Source organism: Bubalus kerabau, chromosome 20 (genome assembly GCF_029407905.1).
Source record: "Bubalus kerabau isolate K-KA32 ecotype Philippines breed swamp buffalo chromosome 20, PCC_UOA_SB_1v2, whole genome shotgun sequence".
Lineage (NCBI taxonomy): Eukaryota > Metazoa > Chordata > Mammalia > Artiodactyla > Bovidae > Bubalus > Bubalus kerabau.
In genome coordinates, this window is record NC_073643.1 from 57,808,471 (window position 1) to 57,824,887 (window position 16,417).

The following is a 16,417-nucleotide window of genomic DNA, read 5'->3' on the forward strand; positions in this document are numbered from 1 at the left end:
TCATAAAATATATGATCCTTTGTGACTGGCTTCTTTAATTTAGCATTCTGTTTTCAAGATTATACTTTGTTATTTAGCAGTATTTATTAGTGCCAGGTAATATTCAGTTATATGAATATCACATTTTATATATCATTCATCAGTTGATAGACATTTGAGTTGCTTCTCCTTTTTTCATGAATAATACTCTTGTGAATGTCTGGGTACAAGTTTTTCTGTGGACATTTGTCTTGGGCATGTACCTCTAAGTGGTGTGTTGAATCATATGGTAACGGTCTGTTTAATCGTTTGAGGAACTGCCAGACTGTTTGCCGAAGGGACTGTAGCATGTTGCATCCCCGCCGGCAGCCTACGAGGGTTCCTCTTTCTCTGCATTCTCACCAATTCTAGTTACTATCGTCATCCTAGCTAGGTGTGAACTGGTATTTCATTGTGGTTTTGATTTGTATTCCCTTGAAGGCTAATGATGTCGAGCATGTTTTTAATGTACATTTTGGCCATTTGTCAGTCTTCTATTGAGAAGTGTCTATTCAGGGCCTTTGCCCATTTGGGTTTTCTCGCTAACATTTGGTTGTAATAGTTCTTTATATATTCTATGTACAGTTCCTTTAAAAAGCTTATGATTTGCCAAAAGTTTTTCCCCTTTCTATGGGTTGTCTTTTCATGTTCTTAGTGGTGCACTTTGAAGTTGTTGTGGCTGTTTTATCTGTTTTTTCCTTTATGGCTTATGGTTTTGCTGTTACATCTAAGAAACCATTGACTAAATCCAAGGTCGTGAAGATTTACACCCATAGTTTTAGGTCTTACATTTCGATTCTTGATTCATTTTGAGTTAATCTTTTATATTTTGTGAGGAAGAGTCCAACTTCATTCTTTTGCATGTTGATAGCTGCTTGTGTTAGTATCATTTGTGGAAAAGACCATGAGTCTTCTTGGCAAAGGAAATTATTCTTAAGCATTGCTTTACGAAGAGAGATGTAAATGACAGAAATGAAAAAATTCTGATCTGGCTTCTAGGTAAATTATGTGAAGAGTGTGAGGTCAAACTCTTTAGATCAGAGAGTCCTTTCCCCGTGGTAGACAGTTGGAAACCAAAAGATGAGACATTTGCTCAGATGAAATTACAATACTGGAAATAGAGAGTGAAGTTGTAGTGTAAGAAGTCTATCAAGAAATAACTAAATGATCTCAATTTATTTTGCTGAAATAAGTCATGGAATCTTCAGTTTATTAGGATGAATGTATAGAGAAGCTTTGAAAGTTTGAGTATGCAAAAAATATATATATAACCTAAAGAAAGCCAATATAGAAATAATAAATGACAAAGATAGAGCATGAGAAATATAATTTATAATTTTATTTCCTCCAAATAAACACAGAAGCACAGAAATAGAGGCAAATAACTGAATGGCAAAATAGTGGAAAGAATGTTAGGGAAGAGTCAGAATTCCTTGGTTCTAATCCTAACCCACCCCAGTTATGTAATCCTGAATAAGTCAACCTTCAGAGTAGTCACTAATATTTACTGAGGCCCTGCCATATTCAGGAATTGTGCAAATCTCAAGTTCCTTTTTTGTAAAATGGAGATTATGTCACATCAATTGCTTTGAAAACTTCTGTAAAGAGCCATGTACATAGAAGAGATTATTCTTGAAATTTGGGTTTATTCACTGTAGCAGCAGTATCTGATAATCTGTATGTCAGTGCTCAGAAATGGGGGCTGAAAGGTGTGCTATATCCTTATTTTGATGAAGAAACTGACGTTCAGTGGTTATGAAAGTTGGACAGTCAGTAATCAGTAGAGTCAATTCTAATGTAGTTTTGCTTGATTTCTTTATACCACCTTGACTTTGGCTTGAAAGATGGTATAATAGATCCTGATGGGAGGGGGAGAGGGAGGGAATAGGGTAGCACCAATGAGATTTAATTTCTTAGACATGAAAGCTTAAGATGTAATTACACAGGGGTGATTAGTCCTGAGATTAGTGATCTCAGTGGTGAGGTGGAACAGAACCTTGTGTTAATAAGGTCAAAGGTAAATGCCGTTTGACTAACTTGACTAACTGGCAAGTCCCGGAAGAGCTGAATGTTCTGAAGCACAGTCATGTAAGAGCTCATCCATGTGTCTGCTGGGGTCCTGGACAGTTTTCTTCAGGAGGCAGAGCGGGGACAGAGCAGCAGTGAGATGTCTGAGTGGGGAGCAGAGGTAAGTGCCAGAGGGCACAGTGCCACAGCTTGTGGAGATGGGCAGACTTTGCTTCGGACCATGAGGATGTCACTTCTTAGAATTTTTTATTTTTTTACTTGAATTGATTTTCTCATATTCATACCCTTTGAAGACCCTTCTCACCCCACCTGTAAAGTGCCTGTGATTCATTTTTGAATGTGAAACTAAGCAGATCCTGAGTACTTCATAGCTCTGATTGTTCTGCTCTTTCCACACTTCTTGTCCTTTCCCTGGTGGAGTTGAGAAATATTATTTGGACATATAAGACCAATGAGGAGGGCACAGCACCCCACTCAAGTATTCTTGCCTGGAGAATCCCATGGACAGAGGAACTTGGCAGGGTGCAGTCCATGGGGTCGCAAAGAGTCATACTACGGAAGCGACTTCGCACTATTACAGATAAGACTAAAAAGAGGACAAGACCAGAAAAGAGCCCAAAAAGAGAACAGAACAGCTTTTATTCATTGATTTGTCCTGTGCCGTTATCTTCTTGATAACAAGCACAGAGTTCAGGCTTGAGTTGTTAGCCTCTGCCGCTGCTGAATGAATAAGCAGCAGACATGCTTATCCCCGATGCAGTGTGGCTGTTGGAGATGTCGTCAGCTGGCACGGGGGAAGCACAGAACTTTGAACTCACACTCTGATTTGCAGACTTTCAGTTTCTGCGTAGAAATCCATGGCGGTTGGTGTCTGTGAGAACAGATCTGTGATGGAAATAAAAGTAGGAAAGGGAACTAACGTGCATCGGGCCCATGCTTTAGGTGAGGCGGCCTGAAGCGCTTGAAGGTGAAATGAGGTGAAGGTGAAGTCGCAGAGGCCTGAGGTGTTCTCATTTATATTGCCGTGCATCCCAGAAATGGCAGAACTGGGATTCAGAGGACTTGGGAGACGTTTGAGGGAAAGCTGATGCTGTGTGATGATTGGGGGTGTGCGTGTGCGTGTTCATGTGTCCATCACTCCAGGAGACCCCCCTGATAGTCACACCTAACCCCACCCCTAATCCGGAATCCATTCTTTTCATCAGAGTTTTGTCTTTCTGAGAATGATGAAAGGATTGGGTCACTTCTGGTCTAGAGTAAAACTTCCGTAATATAAGGGGGACCACAGAATGCGGAGGATTGTCTGCACTGTGTGTCCTGTGTTTTTGTCTTGACGGAAATTCCATCTCCTGGTTCCTTTTTCTCTTCATGATTTGTGTGTGTGTGTGTGTGTGTGTGTGTGTGTGTGTGTGTGTGTTCCCCTTATTTCAGGGAAAAATTTCTAACAGTACAGTTATATACATTCTTGGTGACCTAAAAAGAAATGGTAATGTGCAGCAACCTCTGCCTTTTGGGTATTTGGGAGAAATGAGGTTTTTAAACCATCTCTTCAGTTTCAGCGTATCTCTGACACCAAAAATATTTTTTTTAGAACATTCTCCCTTCTTCCTTGTAAAGTAATAGAAAAGTTTTGGGGCTCCTTGGCTAGGTCACAGTGTCCAAACGACTGTGCCTCATTTAGAATAGAATCTGGACATTATTTGTGATACAAAACAAAATAACCAATAGTTCTTAGAATTTTCCACTTCCTGTTCATTTCCTCCAGACACAAAATAGGTTTGAGGAACAAAGTTTTCTCCTAATGTTTTGAGCTGCCTGTGTTTGGGATTCAGAGTATTTTGGGTGCTTATTGCTTAACTGGACTGAAGATCACCTCATGTGACAGCATAGATCCCTTGTTTTGGAATTGCCATTACTTTCTAGAACAGCCACTCTGTACAGCAGCCAACATGCCCTGGGTCCTCTTGCTTCATATTACAGTGATCCTGCTTTGTCAGGGTAGAATTCAGCCTCACAGGGCTGGAGTCAGTCTCTGCTGACCTCATGCCACAGTACAGCATGTTCAAATCTGGGAGAAACCCAAGGGTTCTTCGGCATATTCCTCCTCCTTCTCCCTCACAAGCATGGAACCCTCACTCTCCTCGGAAACCGTATGTTGTATATGTGTGTGTATCTGTCTTTTTTTTCCTCAAATCTCTTCCTTAATCTTATAATTCTACAGCTTTAAGTGGGGGCTGGTGGCTGAGACAGACACAGGAAATGCTTTGAGCTGCTGAAACTTAGCATTTTTCAGCAGTAGATCTCAGCCCCAAGCATTTGCTATTTTGGGACTGACTTGTGTGAGGTGGCAGTAATGGAGAGGCGTATTATGTGTTTCCTAGTTGTTTATTTTACCCCTAGGTATTTAGGTAGAACGCACAGAGTGTTCTTTGGCTGTGTGGGCATGCTCAGATGATACCAGAGTGTCCCGTGCTGCCGTATGACAGGGCTGCTTCAGTGCAGAGTAAATGTCATCCTCACTCTCTCAGGCTGAGTAGTTCTCCACAATTAAGTATTTTCTTCAGAGAACCAGAGTTTCCTTTGCCTTTGGCAGCTTGGGGAAAGCTTGGGTTAAATTTGAAGATACCAGGCATGCATAACCAATAAGAATTTGGATTAAAGCCATTTGAAATATTTCTCACATTAAAAAAACAAAAACAAAACGGTTCTTATTACTCAGCTACTTGTTTTTCGTGTATTTTTCCCAAAGACTTGGCAATTTTCTGAATGGTAAAGCGGTATGCACATATTTGGTACTATGCCTCGGGATCAGTGGAGCAAGTCCCTGAGATTCCACTGGATGGGAGGGTGATCCAGCTTCACAGCGAATCCACCATTTTCACATCTCATCCACAGTCAGGAGTACAAAGTGTGGCTAACAGCTGAGTTTACCATGATTTTTTGGTGTGTTGTGGGTTTATAAATAATACATAGGTCTTTTCTAAGACATACATGCTGAAGCACACAGATTCTGTACAGTTTTACCTGATCCTAAAGCTGATGTGTATTATTATTTGTTGTGAGCCACTTATTTAAGATCCAAATAGATTTTTCACTCTGAAGTTTGGTGTTAAGTCACTCTCCTATTCCTTATGGTTGATCACTTTAAATGCCAGCTTTATTAACAGATTTGTACCTCTGCTCTGTGCACCCCCCCCCCTTTTTTTTTTACCTGTTGTGTGTTCTGTATCTTGGATTTTAAAACCCTGACAACATCTCTGTTTGTTCTGAGGTTATAAAAGGTCAGTTTCCTTATCTATGTTTTACTAAGAGTGCAATCCCAGGTTGAATGGGGTGTTCAGAAGAAAAGAATTCATAGGCCTGCCCTGAAAGGATAGGCGGTGGAGACTGATAGTAAAACAGAAGTTAACTCCTTTTTCTTCATTATTGACAGTCCCAAAAGAGGAGGAAAACATAAAACGTAATCTGAATATTTTTAATTGACGTTGTTTTGTCTGTGTATTGCCTTAATCCATGAGTAGAGAAAAGCTTGCCAAAATCACTTAGTACCTGAGTGAATAATTTTAGATTAAACTTACTTCTCTATCCATGTCTCTCACTGACCCAAAGTATTCATCAAATCTGCGAAAGTGAAAGTCACTCAATTGCGTCCGACTCTTTCCAACCCCATGGACTATACAGTCCATGGAATTCTCCAGGCCAGAATACTGGAGTGGGTAGCCTTTCCCTTCTCCAGGGGATCTTCTCAACCCAGGGATCGAACCCAAGTCTCCCGCATTGCAGGGGGATTCTTTACCAGCTGCGCCACAAGGATCCTCTCATTGAAACAATGATTAAAATGTTCAGAAAAGAGGTACTTGCTCTAGTTTCTGGATACATCAAACTGCTGTAGATAGGGGTTTATGTATAACCTCTTTGCATGAGGTTGCAACATACTTTATGAAAACTGCAGGATAAACATTTTAAAGGCACAAAACTCTAGAGGGGAAAACATATCTGATTCTAGGAAAGAAATGGAGAGTCTTAGGACGTGGGATATTACAGAACGCATTGCTTATATATTAAAGTTATATTTGTGTTTTAAATATTACACAAGATAATATTCCCAGATGTTGACTTAAAGATGAATAATTTGCTTTTTCCTTCTTTAATAACCCTGCAACAACATACATCTATATAAATTGCCTTGATTTTCTGTACAAATGCCCAGAATTTATGGTGATAATTATTTGGTTCTGTACAGATGCTATCTGTTATTTAAACAGTTATTTACATTGGACTGTCACTTTATTAAATGGTGAACTTTCAAATGATAAAACTCCCCTCCCATCTCAACTGCTGCTTGACCAACTCGCATCGTTTCATGGGGCTCAGAGTGCTACATAAAGGTCAGATTCCCTAGGAACAATGCCTATGAAACAGTGCAAAGATCTGCCCACAGTATTTTGTAATTGTGGGATTTCTTTGTAATTGACTTTCATTCGAAAGGAATAGCTAGAACAGTGATTTCAGTGGTGGATGAGAAGTGTACAGCACGGCAGCAGAAGACTGTTTCGCAGGGCAGCGTCTCCCTACTCCCAGTGCTCAAAATGCTTTCCTTCTCCTCCGGAGAATGTTTTACATCCCTTAAGACTGTGAGAAGAAAAATAGGTTGAGAGCTCTGACTTAATGCTTAAGAACATTCGTCATTGATTATTTTAATTCATGCCAGAAATTACTGTATGCCAGAGTTCCAGTATATCATATCTGAAACAGGGTGGTGTAGACTGATCATTTGTTCACTGAACAAACAGTTGTTGGAGAATCTGTTTTCTATCAGAGATTGGGAGTTGAGATGGCTCTCTGACCTCATGCAGCTTCCATTCTAGTTGGGGAAGATGACAACAAGTAATAAGCCTAATATGTAAACAAGGAGTACATTGGAGAGGTATGGGCTGTAGTCCCAGTCCTGCCAGAACCAGATGGGAACTTGGGGATTTAGTTAACATGCCAGAGCTTTTATTCCTCACTTGTAAAATAAGGCTATTTCACAAGACAGCTTCTCAAGATGGTTAGATTTTAGGGTGTTTCAGAATGTATGTGTATAGACGCGTATAGGTTGGTTTAGAAATACAGTGACACACCTTCCTGGGACTCTCAGAAGTAGACACACCGGCCTCAAGCTTAGGTTTCTGTTTCTAGGCAGTTAATAGAGTTAAAAAGCAATTGCTTAACTGATTATTATTCAGTTACAAACTACTCATAGAAGATAAATGAAGGAGTTTACTGGACTTAAACTAGTACTACTAGTACAGAGGAAAATCTGGATTTAGACAAAGTTTTCTAACTCTGGATAGGGTAATTATTTACTTTCAAAAGCATTCATTCTAAATTCCTTTATATAGTCACTTTTAAGTGTAACACATTTTCAAATGTAATAAATATTATTCCATATTAAATCCTTGATTTGCACATTATTTTGCTGGAACAAAATATTCCTTAAGTGAAGAGTTGCATATCTTAATTTACATGAGGTTGATCTCTGTGGCCTGGGCTTCCCAAGGGGCTCAGTGGTAAAGAATCCTCCTGCCAATGCAAGAGACGCAGGTTCGATCCCTGGGTCAGGAAGATCCCCTGGAAGAGGGAATGGCAACCCACTCCAGTATTCTTGCCTGGAAAATTACATGGAAAAGGATCATGGCTGTGTCTAGTCCATGGGGTTGCAAAGAGTTGGACATGACTCGATAACTGAGCGTGAGCACAAATCTCTGTGGCCTACAAATTAATAGGAATTTGAAATAAAAAAAATACAGTGAAATGAGTGTAACCATATGGTGTATATATGTATTCTAAACATTTTACTTGATCTAAAGTTGCTAAAACACTAACAGTCTTAAGATTAAAACTTAAAACAGTTCATGCTTCCGTTTTTTATTAATGTTAAAATTAAGGGTACAGAAATATTTTCTGGCTGCTATTAATTCTTTGAAAAATAGGCAAATTTTCAGTCTCCTTAGCATTAAATTGTTACTATTCCATACCAGTGGTTAGGCATACATAAATAAGTACTTTGTAAAAGAAGCCCATAGGGAAGGCACTAAACAGATTTTCTAAGTTTGATTATCCTTAGACTAAGCTCATTCCCTTTTTTAATAGGCTTACTATAGTAGTAGAGATGTTCTGAAGACAGGACATCTAGATTTCAGCAGTACATTTAACAGAGTTTTTCATGGTATCTTTTGAGGGGAGGAAATTATAATTGATTATTCATAACTGAGTCAATGAATGAAAGAGTGAAGATTACTAACTTGGATAAACACCATCCCGGAACACGGTCTCTGATGGATTGCTGCAAAGTGCTTCCGGTCCTCTTCAACCTCTTCATTAATCCGTCACTAATGACATTGCTATGCTTAGTCAGGGTTGAAGATGTCAAGCAGCTGAAAAGAGTAATTAAAATGTTGAGCTGTAAAGTTGGAATTCAGTGGTATTCTCAGATGTAAAGCAGAAGTCACCACATTATATGATTCAGCTGTATCATATTTATGTGATTTATGGAAAGGTCAGCTGTTCTTAACACCATTTTCAATTAAAAAGAAAACAAACCAAAGAAGTGAATTAGAAATGCTGTGAGTAGGTTCTCTGGCAATCTCTTAACTCAAAGTAATTTAGATCCTATAGCAAAAAAGGAAGTCTTTACCTAGTGGGATCTTAATTAACCTAAATCAGACGATTTAGAATCTTGTTCTATTACAGTACATTTTAAGAATTAGGTTGTCTTAGTCATTCTTTGAAATTAAAATTCTGGAAAAGTGGCATTATTAATATTACCCTAACATTAGGATGTTATAACAGAAACATTGTTGTTGATACAATTACAACATAAAACACCCTGAGAGAAAACAGAGTTCCTAGTAGTTGAAAAGAATACGAGAGATGACTAACAATATTCCCATCTCAATTTTGTTTACAAAAAGCCACCAAAAGAACATTTGTTATCAATTGGTCACGAGCAAATTTGTTTTATTAAAGTTCTCCCCTTAATGTGCAAGACAAAGCACTAAGTTATTAGGAATTTTAATTAGGACTTTTCCTTTCCTACTCCCTAGATTAAAGGGCTGCAAATTCTATAATACCATATAAAGCCTTCAGTTCAGTTCAGTCACTCAGTCGTGTCCGACTCTTTGTGACCCCATGGACTGCAGCTTGCCAAGCTTCCCTGTCCATCACCAGCTTCCGGAGCTTGCTCAAACTCATGTCCATTGAGTCGGTGATGCCATCCAACCATCTCATCCTCTGTCATCCCCTTCTCCTCCTGCCTTCAGTGTTTGCCAGCATCAGGGTCTTTTCCAGTGAATCAGTTCTTTCCATCAGTGGCCAGAGTATTGGAGTTTCAGCTTCAGCCTCAGTCCTTCCAATGAATATTCAGGACTGATTTCCTTTAAAATTGACTGGTTTAATCTCCTTGCAGTCCAGGGAACCCTCAAGAGTCTTCTTCAACACCACAGTTTAAAAGCATCAATTCTTCAGTGCTCAGCCCTCTTTATAAAGTCTTAACAGTCATCTAAACTGTAAAGTTAAAATTAACTTGACTGTAACATAGTTTTAAAAATTAATTTTTATGAAATCATTATAAGATAAAAAGTAATTTTGTCAGAAAATATTCTTGGGAAGATGGAATATGTTTTTTTCCCTGAGTGTGCCAAAGTCAAGAACAAACTAGAGATGGTTCCATATTGATTTTCTAAATAATGGTTTGAGAACAGAGGCCTTCTATAGTTATTGCTTCTTAGCCTTATATGAGAAATTTGTCTCCAGATTTTAATTGTGAATGATTTCACCCCCATTTCTAGTAAATTGCACTTAAATACTGGGTAGACTATCTTTTGGGGCTTCCAAAGTAGTACAGTGGTAAAGAATCCACCTGCTAACACAGGAGATGCAGGTTCAATTCCTGGGCTGGGAAGATTCCCTGGAGTAGGAAATGGCAACCCACTCCAGTATCCTTGCCTGGAAAATCACATGGACAGAGGAGCCTGATGGGCTGTAGTCCATGGGGTCACAAAGAGTCAGACATGACTGAGCATACACAGAGACTGTCTTCTAAGGTCTCTTACAACTCTGGCTTGGAATTCTGTGGAGAAAAAAAATTTTGTAACTCTGCTTTTTATGTGCTTGTGGGATATCAGAAACTAAGGGAATCCTTAAAGGACTAAAATTAATTCATAAGCAAACACTGTCCAGCAATCAGAGGTGGCTCTGTGAAACATTGAATACAAAAAAATGGAAGATTCCAATTCAGAAACTAGCCACAACTATCTGTAGATTTAAATATAACATAAGCATGTATTTGAGGTGATATGATGTTATATTCTTATTTCTTATGGATTAATTCACTGGACATTTATCGAGCCTACATTGTAAGCTGAAATAAACCATAATGGAAAAGAATATGAAAAAGAATATATATATATACATATATATATATACACACACAACTGAATCACTTTGCTGAACACTAGAAGCTGACACAACATTATAAATCAGCTGTGCTTCAATTAAACATTTTTAATAGAATAAAATAAATTAGTATCTGAAGGGACATTAATTCTCTATACTTTCTTTGTTAGAACATGTTTATTGACTTCGGTAGATGTCCTATTATCTTCCTTGTCTCCTTCCGTTTCCCCTCTGTGATTATAATGATAGGTACACTACTGCTGTGTGTACATCTACTGTATATACATTGATCCAGTTCACTGAGCCTCTAGGAGTGAGTTGTTTCTGAACTGTAACTTCGTGAACCTGTGCTTATTCTATTTTTCAAGATCAGTGCAGATTCTTAATCAGCCATTTTGACTACCATTATCCTGATGTGAGTCTTTGACCTCAGCAAGACTTGTTCTTCACTTACACACTGTTCCCATTTACTGTAAACACACTTGGGCCAAAGGATGTGAATATTTTGCTTCATATTTGTCATATATTAAATGTTGACACTAGTCATGGAAATGTCTCTAGGACATCCTTTTTGGATCAGAATTGCACGTCTTCAGTTAATTGTCTCGAATAACAAGGCAGGTAACCTGGTTAATTTCTGAAGAAGGCGGGTGCCTGTATTCTTTTCCTAAAGCTTCATATTCTGGTATTGGCTTTGGCACTAATTCTGTTGCTCTCCTTTCTGAACTAATTGGTTCTAAGCAGTAAAAGAAAGCACTTGCCTTATTTAGAGGTTCATATGACTATACTAATCTCAAAAGATTTTAAACTCCTTTACAGTTACTTTCTTTGTCACTTTTCTGCTCCCCCACCCACTGGCTGGTTATGAGGGGTTGCTTTTGCATACAGAAAGCTGCTGAAGTCAAATGAAACCTCCCTCTTACTGAGTCGCAGTGGGAGCTTGCTGGTTAAGGACTTTAGGTGAGCCTGTAACCTGCTGGAGGAGGGCAAGAAAAGAGACTCCTTGAGGAATGCACGGCCAGCTGTTGCCACAGGTCTTGACTTCAGTGCCTCCCTTGCAAATCTGTCCTCTGCTTTCTGCTATTACAGTAACTGATTTATGAGATTTATCATTTTTCTTCCTCGATTCAGCTTTCCTTTTCCCTATCTTTGGCCACTTTGGGAAAAGTTTATCCAGCCAGTCATCAGGCATCAGCATCCAGAAGGTCAGTCAAATTAGATGCTTTACAGAACAAAGTTCCTCAGTCTTTGGACATTTTTCCCCAGTGGATCCTTCATGAAGTATCGTGAAGGGTGAAAGAGAGGGAGAACTTTAGGCATTTTGTCCAAAAAATAAAGTAGTATCCATGAGATCTTACAGCTGAGATAGGTTTAATAGAGCAAAGCCTCTAGAATTAGTCTTGGTTTATGTTAAGGGTATCTTTTGTCTGGGATTTGCTTCCAAATCATTGCATGGGAGGGAGGAAAGACCAGCCATGAGTTAATAATTAATGCTGGAAACAGTGTATAGGATTCAGTATCCTCTCTACTTTTACACATATTTGAAATGTTGCATAACAAAGTTTTTAAAAGGCATTCTTTCCCCAAGAGTTTTTTAGAAGGATAAAATCTATTTCCTATAAAATTTCAGCATTCCCCCCAGTACTCAACAGTGTTGAACACAGTAAAAATACTGTTGTAGGTTTGTATTACTGAGGGAAAAAATATTTTCTTGTCAGATAAATTCTGAATTTAGTAGTTTTTTTGTTATTATTTTTATTTCCAGATTATTGTATTTATACTACAATGTTTAAAAGGATTTCATAAATTAGATTCTAGTAAAACTTGTGTTCACCTTTGTTTCTTTCTAAGGGCATATTCAGTAAACTTTAATCAGTGTTGAGAAGTCTGAAAACCAGTCAATGAAAAACAGTTTTAAACAGTTTCTTTGAGACTTCTCTGGTGGTCCGGTGGTTAAGAATCCGCCTGCCAATGCAGGGGACACAGGTTCAGTCGCTGGTTGGGGAAGATCCCACATGCCCTGGAGCAGCTGAGTTCGTGGGCCACAACCCCTGAGCCTACACTCTAGAGCTCGTGCCCTGCAATAGGAGAAGCCACTGCAATGAAAAGCCCACTCACAGCAATTAGAGAAAGCGCACCCACAGCAGTGAAGACCCAGCACAGCCAAAAATAATATATAAAGCTAAAAAAAAAAGTTTCTTTGTAAATTAACATTTGAACATTTTAAGACGTTTTTAAAGGAAACTTTTTGTGTTATCAATAAAATATCCCTGATATGTCTTTGGGTGGTATTTAGTAAAGGAGCCTGTTTTCTGTCTGGGTCCTAACTTGACTTTACTGCTAAATGCTAATTGAATCCTCAGTGTCTTCTATTTTGTCAAGTTGATCACGCTTATTCAAATATCTATGCCTGTTGAGATGCTGTAACTTTGATCTAAAGCAAGGATTGTTGTTGTTGTTCAGTTGCTAGGTTGTACCTGACTCTTTCCAACTCCGTGGACTGTAGCCCTTCAGGCTTCCCTGTCTTGCACCATCTCCCAGAGTTTGCTCAAACTCATGTTTGTTCATTCGATAATGCCATCTCAACCTCTTCTGCCCACTTCTCCTCCTGCCCTTAGTCTCCCAGCATCAGAATCTTTTGCAATGAGTTGGCTCTTCGCATCAGGTGGCCAAAGTATTGGAGTTTCAGCTTCAGCATCAGTCCTTCCAGTGAATATTCAGGACTGATTTCCTTTAGGTTTGACTGGTTTGATCTCCTTGCTGTCCAAGGGACTCTCAAGAGTCTTCTCCAGCACCACAACGTGAAAGCATCAGTTCTTCAGCGCTCAGCCTTCTTTATGGTCCAACTCTCACATGCGTACGTGACTACTGGAAAAATCATAGCTTTGACTATACAGACCTTTGCCCACAAAGTGATGTCTCTACTTTTAATCCGCTGTCTGGGTTTGTGAAGCAAGGATTAGCAAGCTTTCTTTTTTCTTTGTAAAGGAGCAGGAAATAAATATTTTAGGCTTTGAGAGCCACAAGAGTACTCTATTATGTGTTCTTTTTGTTTGTTTTTGTTCTTAAAACTCTTTAAAAATTTAAAAATAGTTCTTGGTTCTTAGGTCTTTTGTAAGAACCTTATTAAAACAGACAGAATTAGACAATTGATTTTTAATTAGATGTTTTACAAAATAAAAGCTACAGATTCAAATATTAAAGGTTTTATTCAAAGGAAAAATTGTGACTCATATAAAATGAACACACGTGTCAAAGATTTTGTCTCACTAATTCACCAATTATTAGGAAGCAGTAAGATATTAAAATGAGAATTGGACTTAAGGAAGTTTATATTCTCTACCAGACAGAATTGATCTGTATCTCATCATCAGCACTATCCACAAGGTAATTTCCATCTCTACAGTTTTAGAATAACCTAGCCAGAGACAAAGATGCAGAATTTATACTATCGGATAACTCCAAAATATCTGATAGACAACACTGGGTAGTCCCTTGAAAGGACACTTAAAATTTTTTTTTTTTTTTTTACCACTTTAGTGTTTCGCAATTTCTGCTGATAACCTCCCATCCCTCTTGTGATCATAAATAATTTACAAAGATTTTTCTTGATCACAAAATAGTTGGTCTCTTTAGATTTGACCTGATTATTGCAGTAAGAGTGCTAATTAATCATGCAGACATCCTTGATGGGTTGTTTAAGGGTAAATCCCAAAGTGACTTTTTCGGGGCAGGAACAGTCTCTTGAAGACATTTCGTTCTTTCATGCGGTATCGTGAGTATTCCATAAATAGTATGTGATGGTACAGGAGCTGAGCTCACGTTTACGATTGTGGTGTTTTAATCTGTTACTTACACTTCAGAGAGCTTATTGCTTTTCATTCAGACGCTTTTTTTTCCTGTTGTCCATAGTGAAAAAGACTTCAGGGTCTTGTGCTCTGCACAAGAAGTCTTTCTTTGCTCAGTTTTCATTTAAATGACTTCGTAAACCTAAAATGAAAAATAAGAGAAGAAACTTTAGAAAAGCATAGAAATTTGTCCTGGCAATCTTTTAGTCTTCTGTTGAAACATGGATAGATTGTTTTTTCTTTGTCTTTGTGGAACCAAGCTCCCTAAACAGTGTTACCCTATTTAGAATATTTTTCACCTCCTTGAGCTGTTCTCTAGTTGTAAATGAGAGTACAAATGTGGATGGTGAATGAACGTCCTGTAGCTTTAAGCCCAGCCCGTTGGATGCTTTTGTCTTTTATAAAAGATGCTCACAGCTTGGAGAAGAGCGGCAGATACTGTCTGTGATCTCCGGTCTCAAACTGTGCATTTGCATTCAGCTCTAGCAAACTGTGCCCACACCCAGGCACGCGCGTGCGCGTACACACACACTCTCTCTCTCACACACACGGATGCTTGTTTGGCAGAAGCTTTCTGTTTGTTCAGCACAGAGTCCTTCCTCCCTGGCTCCCCAATGTAGAAAGCTCCAAGAGTTGACGTGGGAGACAGAAGCAGAACAGTACGCGGGCCGTACTGCAGGGTGTTGGCTATGCGGGGATGTTTATGTGGTGTGGCTGTACCTGCCTGTTCTGTGAAAGGCACTTCTCTGAGGCTGTGAAGGTGAGAAGCCCAGGGATCAACTAGAAGCCTCATTTCGGCTGGCTGTTGGTGGGGGAAGGCATTCCCAGTGGTAGCTGTCCTCATTTACCGCGTTATTCTTGGAAACCAAGTATGTGCAGCCGTGACAGACTCTGCCACAGCTCGTCTGCAGTTTGGAAGCTGGGACAAATGGAAAGAGCTTATAGCCAAAAGAGGTTGTGATTGTTTGCGCGATCCAAGCTTGCGCTGGCAGTGCACAAATGCAGGATGAGCTTTGTGGCAAGCAGGATCAGCAGACGGCCTGACAGGGGGCTTTGGTAAGATAAATGTGTCGCTTATGTTTTGGGTCTCCGCCCACCCCCCGCCCCGCCCCCTCCCCTTTTTTTGTTTTTGTTTTTTGTTGTTGTTGTCTCCTTTTCTGTATCTGCTACATAGAATTGCCTCTTAGCAATGACTAAAACATTTTGCAGATTCACATTTGATGGAAAGGGATACCCAAGGGAGCCAGAAAGGAAGCCATTATTTCTGGTCATTCAGTTCTGTGACCTTCAGAAATAGTCATCAGGTTTTCTCAGATATCCATGAGGTGGTAAGAAGCTAGGAATTTCCAGGGCAAAGAACACTAACAATTAGATAGCCTTTTTCTTCTTTGAACAGTCATAGTCAACCGCCCTCCCCCCATTTTTTTTACAGCTTTCCCTGTGGCCTGAAGTGGAGAAGAAAAAAGAAAGGCTCTGTGCTCTTATTTAATTGTTGCCACTGGAACAGTAATAGGCTGAGAATTATAAGTCTGGAGGTGGAGGAAGGCAGGTTGAAGAGTCTGCAACTTTCATAGCTGTGCGTTGGTGGGTGTTTGTCTTCGATTCATTATCTTTGCTGTTTGGTATCAAGTGGTTGGTTAGTGCTTTATCTCTTTGCCTGTACTGTGATTTAATCCCTTTTGTGTTCTAGTTTGTACAATTTTGCTTTGCCAGACCCAGTTCCATCATTATGAGCCCTTCTGTTACTGTTAATACATATTAGCCTTTTTTAGAGAAAAGATAGTTGTCTAAAGAAGCCCTGAAATACTTATGGACCCCCAAGAAATATAAAGATATTTATCTCTTTAAAATCTAGAGTTTGCTTTCAGCAAATTTTGGAGTCTGGATTTGGGGCTCTTTAATAAGCATGAGTTTGAGCAACCTCCGGGAGTTGGTGATGGACAGGGAACCCCAGGGTGCTGCAGTCCATGGGGTCACAAAGAGTCGGACACGACTGAGCAACTGAACTGGGCTGAATAAGCATTTTTATTGCGAGTTAAAGAAGTAGTTACATTAGGTCAGTGAAATCTTACCAGAATCACCTT

General features: G+C 39.3%; 1 protein-coding gene and 1 long non-coding RNA gene across 13 annotated transcripts in view; one reads left to right on the top strand and one right to left on the bottom strand.

Moving 5' to 3' along the window:
• The window catches only part of TMCC1 (transmembrane and coiled-coil domain family 1), a 155,672-nt gene that overhangs the window by 108,606 nt on the left and 30,649 nt on the right, over positions 1 to 16,417 (top strand). Inside the window, exon 1 of one of the 11 annotated variants that reach the window (XM_055557565.1) lies at positions 14,911 to 15,093. The exons of the other annotated variants lie outside the window; for them this stretch is intronic. Coding sequence (XP_055413540.1) covers positions 15,031 to 15,093 — 63 coding nt within the window. The 5' untranslated portion in view covers positions 14,911 to 15,030. Of the gene's footprint in view, positions 1 to 14,910; positions 15,094 to 16,417 lie in introns of those variants that run through there. 11 annotated transcript variants of the gene reach the window in all.
• On the bottom strand, positions 2,666 to 15,345 carry LOC129634985 (uncharacterized). Of its 2 annotated transcripts, none has more exons than XR_008706040.1 (4): positions 14,633 to 15,321; positions 14,342 to 14,475; positions 8,334 to 8,465; positions 2,666 to 2,931 (listed from the first exon to the last, which is right to left on the bottom strand). It is a non-coding gene; the product is annotated as an uncharacterized LOC129634985 (long non-coding RNA). The 2 variants fall into 2 exon arrangements; XR_008706041.1 differs by lacking the exon at positions 2,666 to 2,931 and adding an exon at positions 5,226 to 7,697 and having other exon boundaries at positions 14,633 to 15,345.